The following is a 19,694-nucleotide window of genomic DNA, read 5'->3' on the forward strand; positions in this document are numbered from 1 at the left end:
CACTGGGCAGAGCTACCGTTACCTCTCCCCTTCCCCAGAGACCCGCAGGCTTCAGATGCCGGGCTGGGAGCCCGTTAGGACAAGGACGTGTCCACCGCCAGCTGGGGACAGTTTGCCCAGCAAACAGAGGAGCTGCCCAGACACAACCCTTGAGGGCAAGTCGCAACCCCCTGACCACAGCCCTCCTTACAGCGCATCCTCAGAAGCGCAAACCCAAAACGGAGCTTGCTGGAAAGTTTTTGCACTGAGTATCTGCGGGCCGCGGGCTTTGCGGCGAGTGGTGAAACCCAGACCTGAGCCGTACGCTAGTAGTGAGGGCTGTGAGTTAGATACGCCAGCTCCCGAGACAGTTAATGAGACCAAAAAAAACAGTTAACGAGACAAAAAAAAATTAATGAGACAGACAAAAAAAACCCTCCCCACCCGCAAGGTCGCCAGGCTCACGCCAAAAGCCCGGAGGCAAGCAGGGGCTCAGCCAGACGCAGCAGCGGGCTCGAAGAAGCAACGAGGCAAAGACATCGTTAAATAACTGTCCTGTAATTAGTGTGCAGAGCGCTGAGGAGCACACCTCCCCTCCCGCCCCCAGCGCCACAGGAACCCTACAAAAAAGGGGGACGGGGTGGGACCAGGATCAGCAGGAGTCCGAGGGTTGGCACCTCCGGTCCCACAGCCCGCGACACCGGGCCCCTGCGAGGCAGCTCGGATCGGAGGACAGGGCTGGCCTTCGCAAGGAAAGGTCCGCACGCCGCCCCCCGCCCAGCAGCAGGGGCAGCCATCAGTCAGAGAGAACAAACCCAGGCTTCGGGGGCGGCGGCAGCGCGGGTGGCTCCAGAGCTGGTGCTGCCCTCGGACGTGCCGGGCACGCGCGGCACGGGAGCGAGGAGGATCCAGCGCTGGTTTTGCGTGCTCGCCCCTTCCTCGTCCGGGTCCCACGAGCGGCTAGACACAGCTTACAGCACGGGCTGTCCCTTGACAAGGCTCCCAAGGCAGATCACAGCACGTGCACCCTGCTCTTCTGCTCCCTACCTGCCTTACCGGCACCCTGGGGCGGAAAAGAGGGTTAGTGTTTCCAATCCACGACGGGCTCCTTCCTCCGGACGGGCTGGGAGAGGCAAGACGGTGGCTCCGCACCTCTCCCCCACCATCTCCCCAAAAGATACCCCACCGCCAGCGCCAACCGGGCAGCGCCTTTCCCCTCCTCGCTCCGGCTCTCCCAAGGTCGCCCTTCCACTCCCACCCGTTCCCCTGCGCCTCGAGGCCGAGTTTTAAGTGAGGACACCAGGGATCTGCAGCCGACGCAACCCCCGCCTCTGCTCCCTGCCCGGGGGGGGGCTGAACAGAGGCAGCCTGCGCGGTGCTGTACCCAGCAGAGCGCCCGCGTGGCCCCTGCACAGCAGGGCGGAGGGCACTGCTTTCGTTATTAACCTGATCATCACCAGCAGCAGCGTGAAACGTGGACGGGACGCTTCAAATTCGTCAGAAGGAAAGGGAGGTGCCTGCACGCTGCTGTTCCCCACCGTGCTTTTCACTGGTATACACCCCCCCCCCAAAAAAAAAACACCAAAAAACGGACGGAGCTCCTGCTGCAGGGCTCGGTCACAGGCAGCGGCGGCGCACCCCTACTTCGAGGGGCTCCCCAGGAGCACCCAGCCCACACCTGGCGCTCAAGGAAGGCAGCGGCATGGCCCCGGGGCACCGGGCAGACACGCTGATGGAGCCGGTGGCGTGGCCAGGCTGAGCTACGCTCACCGGGGCGACTAAATAAGCCCTCCTTGCAGCACTGGGGGGGAGAAGCAGCATCCCTTAGCATCAGCCGAACAAAGGGCTTGCCACGGCCCGGCTGATGCTGCTCTTCAGAGCTCTGGACACCGGCTCTCAGCCGCACCGCAGCCTCGGCCAGCCCAGCTCGCCTCCGGAAGCCACCACGGCCTCCCAGCAGGGCTCGCAGCTGCCCACGGGCGGCGCGCTGCGAGCTACAGCCCGCTGCCACCGGCCAGCCTGCGGCCAGCAGCGCTCACGGACGGCGCGGCACCTCCCCGCGGGCGGCACCGGCCGGGAGGCGGGAGCCTCAGAGCGCAGTTAGGAACCCCCGCGGGATCGCCTCTCCGGGAGGAGGACGGAGAGAACGGCACGCGCCAGGGTTTGGCAGAGAAAAGCCATGCAGCAAAAGCCCCGCCGGGTTCAGGCTCGGGAGAAGAGCTGCAGCAGCACCCGCTTCTCGGGCTCCCCCCTCCAGGGACGCTGCAGCAGCCCCCCGCGCACCTACGGGAAGGCGTGCTGCGGCGGGCTGCCCTGGGGCTCGTCCGTTGCTGCGGGCACGCTGGCAGCACGCTCGCTTATTTATGGCTGCGGGCTTCCCGGCCTCAAAACGCTCGCACCGCGCGCGCCGCTCCGGGGCTCAGCCGTCGCGGTGCACGCGCTGGTGCTGCAGCAGGTTGGAGGGGTGAGCGAAGCCTTTGTCGCAGACGCTGCACTTGTAGGGGGTCTCGCCCGTATGCACCTTCTCGTGGACGGCCAGGTAGGCCAGGTCCTTGAAGAACTTGTGGCAGAAGCTGCATTTGTAGGGCCGCTCCTGGCTGTGCACGCGGTGGTGCTGCAGCAGCAAGGAGGGCCGGGCGAAGGCCTTACCGCACGCCTCGCACTTGTAGGGTCGCTCCCCGGTGTGCGCCCGCTCGTGGATCACCAGGTAGGAAGACTGCTTGAAGGCCTTCCCGCAGGTTTTGCAGACAAAGGGGCGCTCGCCCGTGTGCACGCGCTCGTGGGAGGAGAGGGCGTTGGACTGCTTGAAGCCCTTGCCGCAGAGCGGGCAGACGAAGGGGCGGTCGCCCGTGTGCACGCGCTCGTGCACCTTGAGGCTGTGCCCGTAGGTGAACTTCTTGCCGCAGACGCCGCAGACGTGGGGCTTGTCGTCGCAGTGCTGCCGCTGGTGCAGGAGGAGGGCGTTGGAGGTGGGGAAGTCCTTCCCGCAGTCGGCGCACTTGAAGGGCTTCTCGGTGCAGTGGGTGAGCGTGTGGCGCTGCAGCTCGTAGGGCGTCTTGAAGCTCTTGTCGCAGCAGGCGCAGTGGAAGGGCCGCTCGCCCGTGTGGATGCGCCGGTGCTCCTGGAGGTTGGAGGAGCGCTTGAAGCGCTTGCCGCAGAGCTCGCAGCGGAAGGGCCGCTCCTCCGTGTGCACCAGCCGGTGGCTCTTGAAGTCCGAGTGGCGCTTGAAGGAGGCCTCGCAGAGGTCGCAGCGGAACGGGCGCTCCTCGTTGTGCACCACCTCGTGGCTGAAGAGCTCCCAGGCCCGCTTGAAGGCCTTCTCGCACACGCCGCACTGGAAGGGCTTCTCGTCCACGATCACCTCGCGGATCTCAAACTCGGCCCCGCCGCCGGCCACGCTGGCGCCCCGCTTCAGGTGGGGCGGCAGCACCACCGCCGCCTCCTCCAGCTCGCCCGCCGCGCCGCCCAGCACGAGTTTGGCGGTGGAGTAGATGCCGCGCTCGTCGATCAGCTGCACAAAGTCCGGCTTGGGACGGGCATCTCCGGGATGAGGCGGCTCGGGGGAGCAGGATCGGGAACCTTTTCCCTCCTCCTCTTCTTCGCTGCTCTGGGGCGCAAGGGGAGCCTCCTCCAGTCCGTTCTCCGAGCGGTTTTTCTTCCGTCGGAAGTCGCCGGCCTGCCCCCAGATCAAGCGCAGCCTCTTTCCCCGGGAGGGCCCCGGCTCTTCGGCTCTCTCCCCGGGTCCTGGAGATGCCGGGGCCGGGCTCGACTTGGGCTTCAGGTAGAGCCGGTGCTTCCGCCGGAACGGCCTGCGCGGCTGCAGCTCCCCCGGCGCCTTGGGCTCAGGGCACGGGGCACCCCCCTCGCCCTCTCCTGCCTTCTGGCCAGGGCCGTCCACGTCCCGAGGGGCGAGGGAACCGTGCCCTTGCCAGCAGCGTCCTGAACGGCGAGGAGAAACCTGCCCGTGCCGCCCTGGGTGCTGCGCCCGGGTGGCGCCCTTCTCTGGAGCCTCCTCCTGCTCTTCACCTTCAGGCCCATCTTCGGGAACGCAGACGCGCCGCGGGGAGAAGGGGGGCTCGCAGGCTGGAGAACCTGGCCGCTCTTCCATGGCTCCGGGCGCCGGCTGCCAAGCCAGACAGGACCCCCTGCAAAAATCAGGAAGGGGAGAACATGAGAGAGGCAACCGATCGCTGGAAGGGGCCGTACGACAAGGGGCAGGAAGGCAAAGCCACAGGCCGAACGGCGCGCAGGGAGGTGTGCCAGACGAGCAGGGACTGCAGGGCTTGCAAAGCCTGCTGCCAGCGATTCCTCTTCACCTTAGGGGGAATCGAGTCGGCTGGGTGGTGCTGGAGGGGCAACGCGGATTGATACCTCTTCGAAACCTTTTTACCGATCAACCTGTTACCAGCAACTGAATCGCGCTGCCGGTAGCTATCCACCCGCGCAGCCACAGCTCGCTCAGCCACAGCTCCCCGGCTGGAGCAGTGGTTAAGCCAGCCTCGGCCCCTCTACCCAGGAGCCGGGGGCCGTACCAGCTCGCCAGCAGGTCCCCGGCAGGGGGTTTGGGAGCTGCGCGTCACGCAGAGGAGGGCGTTTCTGCCGGCCTAACGCCGACGCAGAGCGGAAACTGCCGCGAAGCTAAGCGTGAAACCGTCCCACAGGGTCCCTTCCACCTGAGAATGGGCTCTACAGGCTTGAACAGAGAAATAGCTGCCAGGAAGCAACAAGCAGAAGAGGAGCAAGATAGACGCTGGGAAGGCACTCGGTGAAAGCTTCCCCAGGCCCGATTAAGTTGCAGAGACAGCTGGTGCTGCTGAATTTGCAAGAACCGATACACTCCGGACACACAGCCTCTGCTGAATCCGTCCCAAGGCCACCAACGCGCACTGGAACCAACGGCAGGTTGTGAAAGTCAGGCCACATCCCAGAGGGATGCGCCCCCAGCGCCCCTAACGCTGCTGGGGACGGGGCTTCAGCCAGGCGACCGTAAGGGAAGGCAAAGGGCTGAGACGTTAGCCGGCAGGCTGTGCGCCGTGTGAGGTTAAATGCTATTAACAACAGCTCGATTCCATTAACAGCGAGGGCTTAATGAATAAAAGGGTGTTCCAAGAAGCGTTGCTTATTATCTGTGCCTCCCGCCCCCACTCAATCTCAAGTTACAAAAAAAATAAATAAAAATAAAAAATACCGCGACAAAACCGCGTGGGTTTCAGCGCGAGATTTGGTTTCATTGCCACGGAGAAAATTCGATCGCACCACAGCTCTGTCAGCCCCTCGCTCCCAGCTGCAAACAAGGGTGGGCCTCAAAAGGGCAGCTTCTCTAGTTCAAGAAGGCAGCAAGTTGAAAAGAGGGGCGAAGGAGGCGGCTGTTAAACGCATGGCAAGCAGCAAAGGGTGAAAGGGACGGGAATTTGAATGAATCAGAAGGTTAGAAGCAAAGAAAGCCAGCGAAGGATGAAACCAGCAGAAACCTGTACCTAAGCGAGCACTTTTCGTCTCCTGATGAGATGGATACGTGCTAGTTGCTTCCCTCACCGCCCAGGGAGCCCGTCCCTCAGTCTGCCACGCACAAACGAGGCTGGGAGCAGGGACGAGGGCTCGGGATCGCCCTGCTCCTGAGCACGCTCGCCTGGGATGGATCCGGACCTCCCTTTCGAGCCCACAGCCCCTGCTCTTGCATGAAGGCTTCAGAGCCCTCCCGCAAGACTTGGGTTGAGTCCTCAGGGCGACCAGAAACCCCCCAAGCAGACTCCGAGCCCCACAGCCAACACCTACACTTACCTCCAGGTATTTAAAAAACAACAAAAAAAAAAAGAAAAAAAAGAAGAAGGAATCGCTTGCCTGTGGGAGAAGAGATGGCGCAGAGGCAGCCGATGCAAGCCTGGCCGCTGCTAAGGGAGGACGTGGTGCAGGAGGGCGAGGACAGGTCCCAACGCCTGTGGAAACTCGCTCTAGGGAAAGCCCAAATATTAGGGCTGCCTTTGCTGCCTCTCAGGGAAAAGGCTGGACAGAGACGCCCGCCTGCCGGCTCGTGCAGGCCGCTCCGACACCATAACCTCACGCAGGACAAGGAACCCAGGTCTTCTTGCCCGGCGCTGACGGGAGGCGAAGCGCAGGGGGGCCCTAACGGGGAAAAGGAACCCAGCGAGACCCCGACTTACCCCGCGCTGCCAGGGATCCGCCACCAGCGGTCGGGTCGAGCCACGCGGCGCTGGAGAGGTCCGCTCTCGGTGAGACACGCGCATGGTCACAGCGGGAAACCTGGGGGGGGGTCCGCACCAGGCAAGAGGTCACACGCGGGCGTTTCGCGTGCGGAGACGACCGGATTCGCCGCGGTTTTACTGCCCGCCCCGAGCCCTGCCACCCCGGAGCCTGCAGGGGGTGCGGGGAAAGGACCGAGGGGCTGCACCAGGGCTCAGCCCGGCCCAGAACCGGGGGGAGAGCTGAGGAAACCACTCGTAACGCAGGGAAGGACGAAAATGCCTGCTGCCCTCACGAGCTGCGGAGACAGGAAGGGGTGAAACAGAAAGGGCAAGGTGAGAAACAGGAGTCTGCCGAGAGGGAGCTTCTGTGTGCCGAAGCAGAGAAGATCTGGGGGGGTTAAAAGTGACCAAAAGCATCAAAACGCCGCGGGAGAGGCGTTCCCAGCGCAGGCAGCGCCGACACCAAGCAAAGTCCTGGTGAAAAGCACTTGGGAGGAGACGGCGCAAAGCTGGTTTTCCAGTCAACGAGCTGGAGAAGCAGCAGAGAGAGTCCTGGGCCCGGCCGGGGGAACCTGTCCTACCCACGGCTACCTAACGTCACCAAGCTGGAGGAAGAGCTAACTGCGGCCGGTAAACGTAACCAAAGATAAAGCCAGAGAGGAAAAACAATAACTTCAGTTGAAGGATGGTGCTGGCGTTAAGAGCAAAGGGGCACAACGCAGCAACGGGTCAAATAATCGGGATGAATTAGCTCCAGTTCAGTAGGAACGGCTGAGCAAAAAAAAAAAATATATATTCCTTTTTTCCCCCCCCTCCCCAAGGCAGCTGGAGCGTTTCACTGCTCGGGCTGGGACCAAGGTGCGCTGCCGGGCCCACGGCACCACCTGAGGGAAGGGGCAGGGTTAATTAAGGTAGGGAGAGGACGGTTTTTCCGTCTCACGGAGCCAGGAGAAGCGCACGGAGCGCTCTGGCTTGCCCTGGGCGAGCTGGGCAGCCCCTGCGGTGGCCTTTCCTCAGAACCTCCCCCCTCCCCAGCCCACCCCCTCTCCCTTTTCCCACCCCCTCACCACCGCAAACTCTCCTGGTGCGTCCCCCTTTCCCCCTTGTACCTGTGAGGATCCTCTCACCCCCCCCCCCACCGTTACAGCCAGGCCCTCCCGGCACCCCCCCAGTCTCTCCCACGACAACCAGCCCCCTCCCCAGCACACCCCAACCCCCTGATCTCACCCCCTTCCCCACCCCGTGACAGCCGGACACCCCCGGTACGCAGCCGCCATCCCTCAGTATCGACGCGGGCCCCCCTCAACCCCCTCCACACCCCCTGCCACCCCCCCCCCAGCTGTCCCAGTCCCTCCCAGTCCCTCCCAGTCCCCCCCAGTTTCAACACGGGCCCTGCCAGCTCGCTGCCTGCCCCCCTGGCATCACAATCAGGCCCTCCCTGTTATCGCCCCCTGCCCCAACGCGGCCCCACAGGACGCTTTGGGACGGAAGGGACCTTAACGATCATTTAATTTCACCCCCCTGCCCTGGGCACGCCTCTCACCCGCCCGGGCTGCTCACAGCCCCAGCCAGCCCGGCCTCGAACACCTCCGGGGACCGGGCGGCCACAGAAATCTCCGGGCAGCCTCCTCCGGCGCCCCGCCACCCTCTGAGGGAAGTTTTTTTTTTTTCCTTACACCTAACCTAAACCTAGGTTTTTTTAGCTTAAAACCATTCCCCTTCCCCCCAGCCCCCTCAGGCACGCTCCCGGCTCCCCCCGGAGCCTTCCCCTCTCCAGGCCCAACGCCCCCAGCTTCGGCGGAGCGGGGCCGCGGCCCCCTGCCCACCACCGTGGGCCCCCCCGGTACATCATAATCCCTCCGGTACACCCCAATCCCCCCGGTACACCCCCAATCCCCCCGGTATACCCCCAGCCCCCCCGGTACACCCCCAGCCCCCCCGGTTCCCACACGGGCCCCCTCAGCCCAGCCCCCCCCGGATCCTCCCGGCCCCCCCCCCCGACGGGGAAGGCCCCGCTCGGCCCCTCCGCCGCCGCCACCCCCGCGCTCGGCGGCTGCTCCTCGCCCCGTTCCCCGCCCTCCCCCCCCGCCCCCGGTGCTCACCCCGGGGCCGCCCCCGCCGGGCCCCGCCGCCGTCCCCTCACATCCGGCCGGTGCCGCCGGTGCCGCCTCGCGGCGCCTCCCCCGCCGCCGCTTCCGGCCGCGCGCCGCGCCGCGGGCAACGTCACTTCCGGCGGCGGCGGCGGCGGCGGCAGCGGCGCGGGGGCGGGAACGGAGGGGAAGGGGGAGGTGGGAGGGGGGCGGGGAGGGGGGAGCATGCGCAGAAGGCGCAGCAGACAGGGGAGAGGCAGCGCATGCGCAGAACGCGCAGCAGGCGGGGGAGAGGCAGCGCATGCGCAGAACGCGCAGCAGAAAGGGGAGAGGGAGCGCATGCGCAGAGCGCGGAGCGGGGGGGGGGGAGGCGCATGCGCTGTTAGCAGGGCGCGCAGTGGGGGGGGTGCGCAGGGAAGCGCGGAGTGACAGGGCCGTGTAGGTCGGAGGAGAGCTCCGAAATCACCACGTCCAACCTCTGACCTAACACCAACAAGTCCTCCATTAAACCATGTCACTGAGCTCTACACCTAAACGCCTTTTAGAGACCTCCAGGGATGGTGACTCGCCCACCTCCCTGGGCAGCCCATCCCAATGCCTAACAACCCCTTCAGTAAAGAAGTTTTTCCTAATATCCAACCTAAACCTCCCCTGGCGCAACTTTAGCCCATTCCCCGTCATCCTATCCTTGGGCATGTGGGGGAATAGACCAGCCCCCACCTCGCTACAGCCTCCTGTAACGTATCTATTGAAGCCAGGGATAAAAGAATGGGGGCTTGCTTAATCAGATTAATGATTTCTAAATAAAACAATCGTAATTATCAAAGCCAGGAATGAAAAAACGGGGGCTTGCTTAATTGCGTTAAAATAGTTATTGCTGAGTGTCTTTGCTTGCTACTGTGCAAATTAACCGCAACAAGGAGTCTCGGGGGCCCCTCGCGGAGGATAGTTGTTGTAGGAGTTGTAGAGTTGTAGAGGTAGGAGTTGTAGAGTTCTTCCACAAATCACTGTCACCAGGCACGTAGGAGAACAGACCAACCCCCACCTCTCTACAGCCTCCTTTAAGGTACCTGTAGAGAGCGATGAGGTCTCCCCTGAGCCTCCTCTTCTCCAGGCTAAACAACCCCAGTCCCTTGTAAGACTTGTTCTCCAGACCCCTCACCAGCCTCGTTGCCCTTCTCTGGACTCTCTCAAGCACCTCCATGTCCTTCTTGTAGCGAGGGGCCCAAAACTGAACGCAGCACTCGAGGTGCGGCCTCACCAGAGCCGAGCGCAGGGGGACAATCACCTCCCTAGGCCTGCTGGCCACTCTGCTTCTGATACAAGCCAGGATGCTGTTGGCCTTCTTGGCCACCTGGGCACACCGCTGGCTCATGTTCAGCCGACTATCAACCAGTGCTCCCAGGCATGCGCCGTCAGACACGTGGGGAGGGCAATGGGGACGTGCGTGGGGGTGGGACATACGTGGGGGGGACACGCATCTGTGGGACACGTGTGTGGGACACATGTATGTAGGGGACACGTGGGACACGTGTGTGGGACACGTGTGTGTGGGACGTGTCTGGGAAACGGGGACACGCATGTGTGGGACACGCGTGTGCATGGCAGGGACATGCTTGGAGCACGTGTGCGTGCAAGGCACAGATGTGCCTGGAGCACACGCGTGTGTGCCTCTGCAATTCCTGGTGCTCGGGGATTTCCAGGCAAGCCATGTTCGTTCCACGCGGAAGCTCTGCGAGCTGTTTTAATCCCCGGCGAGGCACTTTACCCTCCCGTCATGGCCTCAAAAGCCAGCAAAACACACGGAGGACGGAGTAAAAAAATACAGAAGCGAGTGGTTGCAGGGAGTGCGTGCCAGCTGCCTGGCGGCCAGCCTTGAAACCACGACAAATCGCCCCAAATTCCTGCAACCCGCCCCCGCTGCAGCCCCGGCAGCAGCTCCCGGGGCAGCTGGGTGCTGAGTTTGTCGGCTGTGACTCACCGTCGGAAAAGCTGGTTTCAGATGTCACCAGGGCAGAGTTAACAGGAAAAAATATGCATCGAAAAAAATTTATTTTCCCATACTTCCCCCTCCTCCCCTCCTTTTTCTGAAGGTTGTGCCAAGCAAGACGGGTGCGCCGAGCCGAGGAGCCACGATCCCAGCAGGATGAGCAAGTGCCGGTGCACGTTATCAGGGGGGAATTCAGAACCGAAAAAAAGCCATTGTTCTCCCTCAGTCTGGACAAAAGATTTTATTTCAGGAAATGGAAATTGTGACGGCTGAGAACTTGAGATGCTGGAGCCCTCACCACCTTCTTCCTTCTGCCTTGGTTATTATCAGCCCCAAAAGCACGAGGGGCAGCTCTCAGAGAAACGCGTTGCTTTATTTTTCTTCAGTATTTCTTAATTTCTCAGCTTTGGAGGATGGAGATCTTCTGCAAAACTTCAGAGCGAAATCTGAAAGTGATTTGTTTCTCGGGTTGCTTGCCCAGTTTGGCAGCAGGCTTGGCGAAAAGGGCGTGAAATCGGAGGAAACACAAAATTAAAACCGAACCTGTACGCTTTGTGCAGAAACTGCTGGGTTTCCAACGTGGGGACGAAATCCCAGGACATGGAGCTTTGTCACTATTTTGGCAAGTAGGAGAAAGCCTGGGGGTGCCTCTCCTTGGAGGTGTCCTTGGGGGGAGGAAAGCAGCTGGCTGTGTACTTCGGCGGAGACCCCCGCGTCTCCTCCACCAGTATCTTCAGGACGGCCTTGCTGTGGTTGGACATGGTGGCTGAGATGCTGTAGGTCCCATCGGACACAACGACGGAGGAGGTTTTTTTGTCCAGCACCTCCTTCCTGTAGGTTTGGGACTGGGGTCGGTCCCCGCGCATGGACCAGTAGAGGCTCTCCAGGCTCCCGGAGATGGTTGCCCCCTGGAAGATCTCCACCGCGTACTGGTGGGCAAATATCGTGTTGTTCCTGGGGTTGTAGAACATCACCGCGAAGGAGAAGGGCTCCGAGACGTACAAGAGGGCTCCGGATACGCCCCAGGCGCTCAGGTTGCGTTTCACAAAGACGCACGTCTCCCGGGACTGGGGGCTGATGGATGGTGACGGGGCGTGAAGATTTCGCCGCTTTGGCAGAAATAGCTGCGGGGAGAGCGGAAAGAGAGCCGTAACGTCAGGCTGGAAGGTTTCCACGTCGCTCTCCAGTTGCCTGAAGGGAGGCTACAGCGAGGTGGGATCGGTCCCTTCTCCCAGGCACCAGGTGATAAAAGAGGAAATGGCCTCAAGTGGCACCAGGGGAGGTTTCAGGTTGGATATTAGGAAAAAATTGTTCACTGAAAGGGTTGTGAGGCGTTGGAACTGGCTGCCCGGGGAAGCGGTGGAGTCACCATCCCCAGAGGTCTTCAAATAACCTGCAGACCTAGAACTTAACAGCGAGGTTTAGCGGTGGACTTTAGTACTAGGTTAAGGGCTGGACTAGATGATCTTAGAGACATTTTCCAACCTGATTCCGTGATCCTGTGTTTTATGATTCCCCGTGCACGGGGCACTGCTGAGAAGCACCTCTGGTATCTCCCAGGACAAGGGGATGCGGCTGCAGGCGCAGGCACAGGTTGCAGACACCCTTGCCCCCATCCCACCCCCCCAGGCACTCCAGCAGGGGCTCGGCGCTGGAGCAGGAAGGGGTGCAGGGCAGGAGGGAAGCCAAGGAGTGACATCCCGTGGGGACCAGGCTCAAGGGGCGGTGGATCGGTGGTTGCGAAGTCCAGCCGGAGGCCAGGAACTAGCGGCATACCCAAGGGGTCAGTACTGGGTCCGATCCTGATCAGCATCTTCGTTAATGATCTGGATGATGGGGCAGATTACAGCAAGTTTGCTGATGACGCAAAACCCCAGGGGGTGGTGGGTACACCGGAGGGTCCCACTGCCATCCAGAGAGACTTGGGCAGGCTGGAGACGTGGGTGTCAGGAACCTCATGAAGTTCAACAAGGAGAAGTGCAAGGTCCTGAAGCTGGGGGAAACAACCCCAGGCACCAGGAGGCACCCAGCTGGGAAGCAGCTTGGCAGAAAAGGCTCTTTCCAGTGGCGCCCGGTGACAGGACAAGAGACAAGGGGCACAAACTGAAACAGGAGAGGTTCCCTCTGAACACCTGAACATCATTTATGGTGACAGAGCACTGGCATGGGTTGCCCAGAGAGGTGGTGGAGGCTCCTTGGAGGTATCCAAAAGCTGTCGGGACGTGGTCCTGAGCAGCCTCCTGTAGGTGCCCCTGCTTGAGGTGGACAAAACGACCTCCAGAGGTCCCTCCCAACCTCAGCCCTTCCTTCGTGTTGTGATCCCAGACCCCGCAGCAAACGGAGGGGTGGGAGTTGATGGGGTTCCCCTTTACCTCGGATAAACAAGCCCCAGGGAACCCGGGCGTTTGTCCAGCCCTGTGTTTTCTCAGGGCTGAGCGTTTTCTTTGCAAGGTGTGTGCTACGAGGCTGTGGCACTCCCCTCGTCCCCTTGGCACCAGCCCAGGCCCTGGGTGCCTCTACCTGCCGTCTGCTTCCTTCTTCCCCCTGCAGCTTTTATGCAGCGCCCTCGTGCACACCGAGTTTTGCTGCTCTCAGACTTGTGCCCAAGCTTCGGGGGCCTTGTAAATCTGGGGGCCGGTGGGCGCCGTACAAACCTGGGATTGCGGAGGGTCACGCTTGTCTTGTTGGTGATCTCAATTCCCACGCTGCGGGACTGGGGCGTGCTGAGGAGGATCTCCTCGAGGTCCCTGCGCTTCTCCATGGGGTCAGGCTGCTGGCGCACGGAGGACAGCCTAGAGACGTCGGAGATCCTTAAGTGAGAAGTGCAGCGGGGTCTGTGGGGCGCAATCTGCCTTTGGGCAGGGTCCAGCCCGGAGCCAAGCCCCACCGAAGCAAGCTGACACATCTGTCTTAAAAATAATGGCAGAGGGGACAGGCTTGGGGCGGGCAGCAGAAGCAGGGAGCCTCTGATTTCTTTGCTCTGATTTCTCGTCCTTTTTTTGTGCTCTGGTTTCTCATCCGAGCAGCGGGAGCGGGAGAGGAGAGGATCCGACCCTTTGGTGTGGGGATGAGGCAGCACGGAGGTGCCCTAGGGAGCTCGATCCTGCAAGTCCACATCACGTCCCGCTGATGTGCTGGGATATCCCGAGGGCGTCTCGGAAGAAAAAAGGGGCTGGTGTGGGCTGGGCGAATGAGGCAAAACAAAAAACCCCACCGAGACACCCCGGAATGAGATGTCTGGGACGGGAGCTGGGCTCTGACAGCGGAGGTTGAGTGAGAGGGAGAAAAAGCAAGCACAGAAATCATTCATGGACCCCCAGACAGAGCGACCAAGAGGCCCCTTACCTGGTGCTGCCCAAGTTGTGGAGATGGGGGGAAGAAACCCGCCGTCTCTTGGGCTCCCGGGGCCGCGGATGGAGCCCTCTGGGCTGCTCTGCTCCTCCCTCGGAGCCCGCTCTCACCCGGGGCAGGGTGGCTGGCGGGAGGCAGGGTGAAGCGGGGGTGTTGCCCTGGGAGATGCACTCCTCTGCCGGTTCTGGCGGGGGCAGAGCTAATTTCCTTCCTAGCACCGGGTAAGTTGCCGTGTCTTGGATCTGTGACGAGAACGGCAACGAGACGCCGACGTTTTAGTTGTTATACAGGGCCAAGGACTTTGCTGCTTCCGATGCTGCCCTGCCTGCGGGGAGGCTGGGGGTGCACAAGGAGCCGGGAGGGGACGGAAGCGGGACAGCTGTCCCCAAACAGCCGAAGGGGTGTCCCATGCCGCAGGGTGTCACGCTCAGCAATATAAGGTCAAGGAAAGGAGGAGAAATCAGGGACATTTGGAGTGACGGAGCTGGTCTTCCCAAGTAATCCTGATGCAGGACGGAGCCCTGCTGTCCTGGAAGCACCCGAACGCCTGCCTGCCGGTGGGAAGGAGTAAATGAATTTGTGTTTTGCCTTGCTTGCAGACGCAGCTTTGGCTTTACCAATTAAACCCTCTTTACCTCAACCCATCCCACTCTGGGGGATTCTTTTTCTCTCCCCCGTCCCCATTCTGGGGACAGTGAGCCAGTAGCTGAGCCCGCTGCTGCTCACTCGTGGCAACCCACCCAAAACGCGGGGGCCACCTCTGCCCCCTCCCCATCACACCGATGCTTTCGGGCGGCAGGAACCGGGTGCATCCCTGGAGGGGCTCAGCCCTTCCCTTGCTCAGGGGTAAAAAAAAACCACAACAGGGTGGCCACAGCTACCCAGGTGAGGAAGGACGGGTTTCGAAGTCCAGGGGCAGCGTTTCTGACCGCTAGCCCACGAGGCTGCAGCACTGCAGGCGCTTGTTTCCCTTGCAAGGAGCGGGTGAGGAAACCAGCCCTCGTGTTTGCTTGCAAACAAGGAGCCGGTGTTTGCCTTCCAGATCGCGTGGCTCTGGTGTAGCTGCTCAGGCAACTCTCGGCTGTCCGGAGGAAGGAAAGGTGGTGGTTTGTAAGGACGGCTGAGAGCGTTTTAGCTGTTCTTTGCATTTATGAACACCCATTTGCGCTCCTTTTATTTGCCCTCCTTTATTTTATTTTTCATTTTTGCATTTCTTGAGTATTTTCCCTTTGCCTTCTTGCTTCCCAAATTCGGGAGTCACTGCAGCCCTTGCTGCACTGTAGGAAACAGGGGCTTCCCCATCGTTTTTTATTGACCTGGGGCACAAACCTGCTTCCAGCCGAAAACCTCCCACCTGGAGGTCAGATGATGGTTGGGGTGGAGGGGAAGGGATCGGAGCCCCGCTGCTCCAGCCACTTGTTTTGCCCCTTTTCTGCTTGGTTTCTGCTGTCGGGAATCCAACACATTTCCTGTAATCGCACAGCTCAGCGCCCGAAGCGTTCAACCGCGAACCCCAAGGTGATCTCTGCTGTGTGTGGGCTGGGATGGATCTCAAGCCGTACCAGGCAGCTTCCTAAAGCTGTCAGAGTCTTGGCTCAAGCCCTGGGTAAATGGTCACGTCTAAGGAGGCGTTATTAAGCCCGGGGCTTTGTCTCAGCACCCACCCCTTCCAGCTCAGATTCGCCCTTGAAGGTGAGCTGTTTCGGTTTTGCTGTTTGCTGATGTGACCCAGGAACACTTCCAACCCCTCCATCTCCTCCCTACGGAGCTGGGCAATCAGCTGGGGCTGCCTTCAGGGCGTGTTTTGCTTCACGTCCCTTGTGCTCCCAGCACGGGGACAATGAAATGAAAAATATTAACTCAGCAGCTCTCCCTCGAGGTGCAGGGGAGCTATTTTGATCCGGCAGCCCGTGGGCAGAAAGGCGTTGCTGGGGCAAGGCAGAGGGGTCGTGTCCGCAGGGGATGTGGCTTCGTCTCTGAGCCTGAGCTTTGCTGGAGGCTACACCAGCAGATCCCGCCCGTAGGATTTCCCGGTGGGATTTCCTCCCGCTGTGCCCTACGGCCCTCGCTGCTGGAGCCCAGGTACATGGAGACAGCACGGGAGGATGCCTGGTGGCAGCGCAGCTATTGCCCTTGCTGAGGGAGAGTTTCCTGAAGCCAGCGCTTTGAGGAAAGGATGAATTTGAAGCCTTTCGGAGGAGATGAAAAGTAAAAAAAAAAAAATCAATGCGAGAAAAGCGCAGTGTTGCGGGTAAGTGTCGCACGCGCTCGTTTCAGGATGCTTTTCTTTCAACTGAAGGCTCTGTGCGGAGCCGGGGAGCTCATTCTTCGGTAAGCGCTGCTGCAAAGTTCGGCATTAATATAGAGCAGGGCAGCACGGCCACCCTGCGTCTTGTTGTGCCAGGTCAACGTGTGACCCCTTCCCTCGGCAAGCTGCGAATCTGTATGTAAAAACTTGCCAGTAAACGTCCTATTTCTGTGTGCTAAATGTCCTATTTCTGTGCGCGCCCCTGCTTGAGACCCTGGAGCCCAGACGGGCATGGGTTTGGCGTGTACGTATTCGCGTGCACAGGGCATCCCAGGAGAAAACCCCGCTCTCTGTAGCCTTTTGCTGGGCAGGGCTTTGGTCCGAGGTCAGTGCTGGCCCATTTTCTCACCAAAACCGTTGTCCAGGGGTTGCAGGCAAGACTCATGTGAAATAGGGATGTGACTCCTAACCAGATTTACCTTGAAAGTAGAGCACCCAAGCTCAAGGGAAAGGACTTAGAGCAGACAAATCAGGTGCAGTTCAGATGCTTAATGCAGCTGTTTGCTCTTCTGCAAAGCTTCTTGTTTTTAAAAACCGGTTTAAGCTGCAATATGCTTTTAAAACACAGTGAGCTGCGCTTGGGAGGAAAAAGATGTATCTGATACGTAGTCCTGGGTTCCTACTATTTTTCCCAGGCAGAGCAATGAGCGTTTTGGAGGCACAAGGGTGACAGTATCAGGGGAGCGGCAGGCACAGGATGTTTCCGTAGGATAGGCCACAGGAACAGGACAGCTGCTACGTTGCTGACTGGTCCTAGCATTTGATCCAAATTCTCTTTGCAGTCATCTGGGAAAAAACGTACGCCTCCAGGACTCACCTCATCTCACCTTAAGGAGACATCGGCACCAATTGTGTTGAGTCAGGACTTCTGGTGCGTGTTTCTGCACAGTGACAACAAGGGTATCCGCTGCGGCTGGCTTGGCTGAGGCCATCTGCACTCCTCCAGCTATGTGAATTTGGGTAAATTAACCCTGTTCTGAGCTAAAGCTGGTTTTAGCTCTGCCGTGTTCGGTTCATTTACTGCCCCTGCTCCCCATGACGCTCTCCAGTTTTACAGGACGTTGTCTCCTCGGCAAAACACAAATCCGTACAGATTTGTCTTTAGATCTGTAAGTTCTGCTAATTTAGATAATAAATAACAGCACCTGTTTGGCTGACCTGGCCTCCCGGTGCCGTGCAACGCAGGTCTCTGCACCACGCTCTTTAAGTATGGAGATCTGCTTCGTATCAGCCTTTGTGTCATGTTCGTATGAGTTAAGAAGTAATCCATGTTGTGCCTAGGTCAAAAGTACTGATAATATCGTAAAGTTCTGTGCTTTTCTTATCTCGTAAGTCTGGTGCGGTTATTTACATGCTGGAGTACTTTCATCTATGTCTTATCTCATATCCTAAGGTTGCTGAGAGGTTACAAATTGTTTTCTAAAGAAACACCTCGGGCTGCGTTATCACAGCTTTTTTAATGCTGTTAAATATACTTTGGCTTCTGGCTTTATGACCAAAAGGTCAAGAACAGGGAAAAAAAAAATCCTTAACTTCCCCTTTTAGTAGCTTTTCCGCATCAAGGTGAACCTTGGCATGCTGCAGGAATGAGGCACTAGACTTGCATGAGTTTATGGCACATTGCTTTTTCTTTAAAAGCCTTTTTTTTTCATAAATAAATAAATAAAAATTGCAGCTGCAGCCAGATCCAAAAGTACCCTCCGAAAACAGACTGAAGAAGGGAAATAGGGCGAGAAGCCTTAAAATCCCTAAAAACGCGTGAAGCCAAAAAAATCTGCCCCGCTCTCATCCCTGAACAGACAAACACCTGTGACCTGCTGGGAGCGGGGGGCATCTTGTCTCAGCACAGCTCTTGCTCCTTCTCCACTGTTTATCCCCCAACCCTGAGCTGATAAACGGGGAGAAATGAGCCCAGATCCTTGGGAATTTGGCCTTGGAGAACTGCCTGGGATCATCCTCTAAAGGGAAAAGACTCACTTCAGCCTCTTCTTTGGAGCTCCTTTCTGCTGCACCTGCTACCCACAAAGCACCAACCCCTTGGTAACCCCCGTCCGCGGCCACATTTATTCAGTAGCAGTGAAGGAGAAAGCCCAGGAGAGAGAAAAAAAAATCTTTTCCCTGCCCCACATTTAGAAGTGATTTTGATTAAGCTCCTCGTCCAACAGCTCTGGAGGAAATTAGAGCCGGGGAATCAAATGGAGAAGCAGGGGGAACCATAGCCTGGTTTGCATCAATCCGTGAAGGCTCATGGAAGGATCATGGAAAGTGTTTTTGGGGGATATGGGAGATATGACGGCGCGTGACTGGAGGTACACGGGGTGGTGCTGGTGGGGAGTATGGGGGCTGTGATCACGAAGACCTTGCAGGCGCAGAAATTTTCACTTCAGCTACAGAGAAAAACGTCAAAGGTGATGTTGAGATGGATGCATGCGTTGCCACCTCTGTCAGTCTTTAATACCTCCATGGCTACCTTTTCTCTTTCTGTACCACCTGTATGAGGTCTGGGCGATTCCGGAGGTTGTTGAAGGACATTAAGGGCAAATTAAAATTCCTGCGTACAAGTCCCAGGACCGAAGTTACCGAAAGGGGCAAGACCCCTCACGGTGCTTGTGACTCTGGGGGCCCTGAGCACTGGAAGCAGCGTCTCAGCTCCACTGCAGGGTTATGAAGACGGTTTTCCATCAGCAAGACTGGCAGATGGCTCATCCTCTGTGAAGATGTGATTTGAGCAGTCAGTGTGAATTGCCCGTTCCAGCAGAGCAGCCAACAGTTTTTAGAAATTACGCTTAAATAAGCAGAATAGCTCCAAATAGGTGCAAAAGGTGTGTTTTTTTTGTACAAAAAGGACAGCTTCTTAGGATTATCCTCTGGGCAGTGTCACAGGAATAGCACCTGTGTGCTTTTTTAAGGAGCAGCCAGCCCCGGTCCCTTGGAAGGACTGACCCTGTCACACGCCACCTGAAGTCCCCGAAGCCATTTTGTAGGGTCATGACTCTGCTAACCAGACCTGTCCTTCGGCATTCGCTTTGGGGAATCTCTGAGAGGCTTCTGCCGCCTTTTATCCTCATGCCAAAGTTTCGGTACAAGAGGGCTTAGGATAAACCGATAGCACGGACAGTCACCATCAGGATTTCCGTAAACCTTTTCAAAGAGCTCAAATACAAAACTACCCGCGTTGCGTAACATAGCCTCTTAAACCAATCTCCCCAGTACAAGAACAAGGCAGGGAAATGTAAGCCTAATTGTTTGCAAGGGCTGCAAGTGATTCCAAGGACCCACGGATAATCCAGCTCTTTGAATTAAGCTTGCCAAGAGGCAGGGCAAACAAAGAGATACAGAGCTGCATGGAGCTGCCCCAGGCAGGGAATAAAAGAAATGCAGGAGCTGTTTGAAAAGCCACGCCAAAACCAAACAGGTTTGCAAACAGGCACAGTCAGAGGAGGTGAAGGGGTCTTCAAACGTTCAAAATGAGATTTTTCCTTCACGTCTCCCCAAGCTGCTTGGACTCTGACAACACCTCGGCGCTGCAACGCGCTTTGTTGCCTTCTTGGGAGCTGGGGAACGGCTTGGTTTGGGGCGGCTGGTGTACACGGGGACACGGTGACGTGGAGACACGGACTTCCTTGTGGCTTATCCCAACGGGGACCGCCGTGCTCAGCAGCCTGGAGGACTGCGTTTATAAGCGCCTGATAATTAGCCATGTCAATTTCTTTATGCGTCCCTTTATGTTCGGTGGGGAAGGGCAGAGTATCAGGTCTCAAAGCAGCAGGCAT

The 19,694-nt window shown here is 58.9% G+C and overlaps 1 protein-coding gene and 1 long non-coding RNA gene across 8 annotated transcripts; both read right to left on the reverse strand.

Moving 5' to 3' along the window:
* Nucleotides 1–518: 518 nt before the first annotated feature.
* LOC136789316 (zinc finger protein ZFP2-like) lies at nt 519–8,514 on the reverse strand. 5 transcript variants are annotated; one of them, XM_066989350.1, is made up of 4 exons: nt 8,285–8,424; nt 6,141–6,240; nt 5,821–5,930; nt 519–4,124 (listed from the first exon to the last, which is right to left on the reverse strand). In XM_066989350.1, exon 4 carries the CDS (start codon nt 4,085–4,087, stop codon nt 2,399–2,401), a length of 1,689 nt encoding a protein of 562 aa, XP_066845451.1. In that variant the 5' UTR covers nt 4,088–4,124; nt 5,821–5,930; nt 6,141–6,240; nt 8,285–8,424; the 3' UTR covers nt 519–2,398. The 5 variants fall into 5 exon arrangements, with proteins under 5 accessions (XP_066845451.1, XP_066845449.1, XP_066845450.1 ...); XM_066989348.1 differs by lacking the exon at nt 5,821–5,930; XM_066989349.1 differs by lacking the exon at nt 5,821–5,930 and having other exon boundaries at nt 6,141–6,478; nt 8,285–8,407.
* Nucleotides 8,515–10,307: 1,793 nt separating this feature from the next.
* LOC136789353 (uncharacterized) lies at nt 10,308–13,742 on the reverse strand. 3 transcript variants are annotated; one of them, XR_010828162.1, is made up of 3 exons: nt 13,608–13,742; nt 12,917–13,054; nt 10,308–11,386 (listed from the first exon to the last, which is right to left on the reverse strand). It is a non-coding gene; the product is annotated as an uncharacterized lncRNA (long non-coding RNA). The 3 variants fall into 3 exon arrangements; XR_010828163.1 differs by having other exon boundaries at nt 12,917–13,072; nt 13,608–13,708; XR_010828161.1 differs by lacking the exon at nt 13,608–13,742 and having other exon boundaries at nt 12,917–13,133.
* Between the last annotated feature and the right edge of the window lie 5,952 nt (nt 13,743–19,694).

Source organism: Anser cygnoides, unplaced genomic scaffold, assembly GCF_040182565.1.
Source record: "Anser cygnoides isolate HZ-2024a breed goose unplaced genomic scaffold, Taihu_goose_T2T_genome scaffold_44_1, whole genome shotgun sequence".
Taxonomy (NCBI): domain Eukaryota; kingdom Metazoa; phylum Chordata; class Aves; order Anseriformes; family Anatidae; genus Anser; species Anser cygnoides.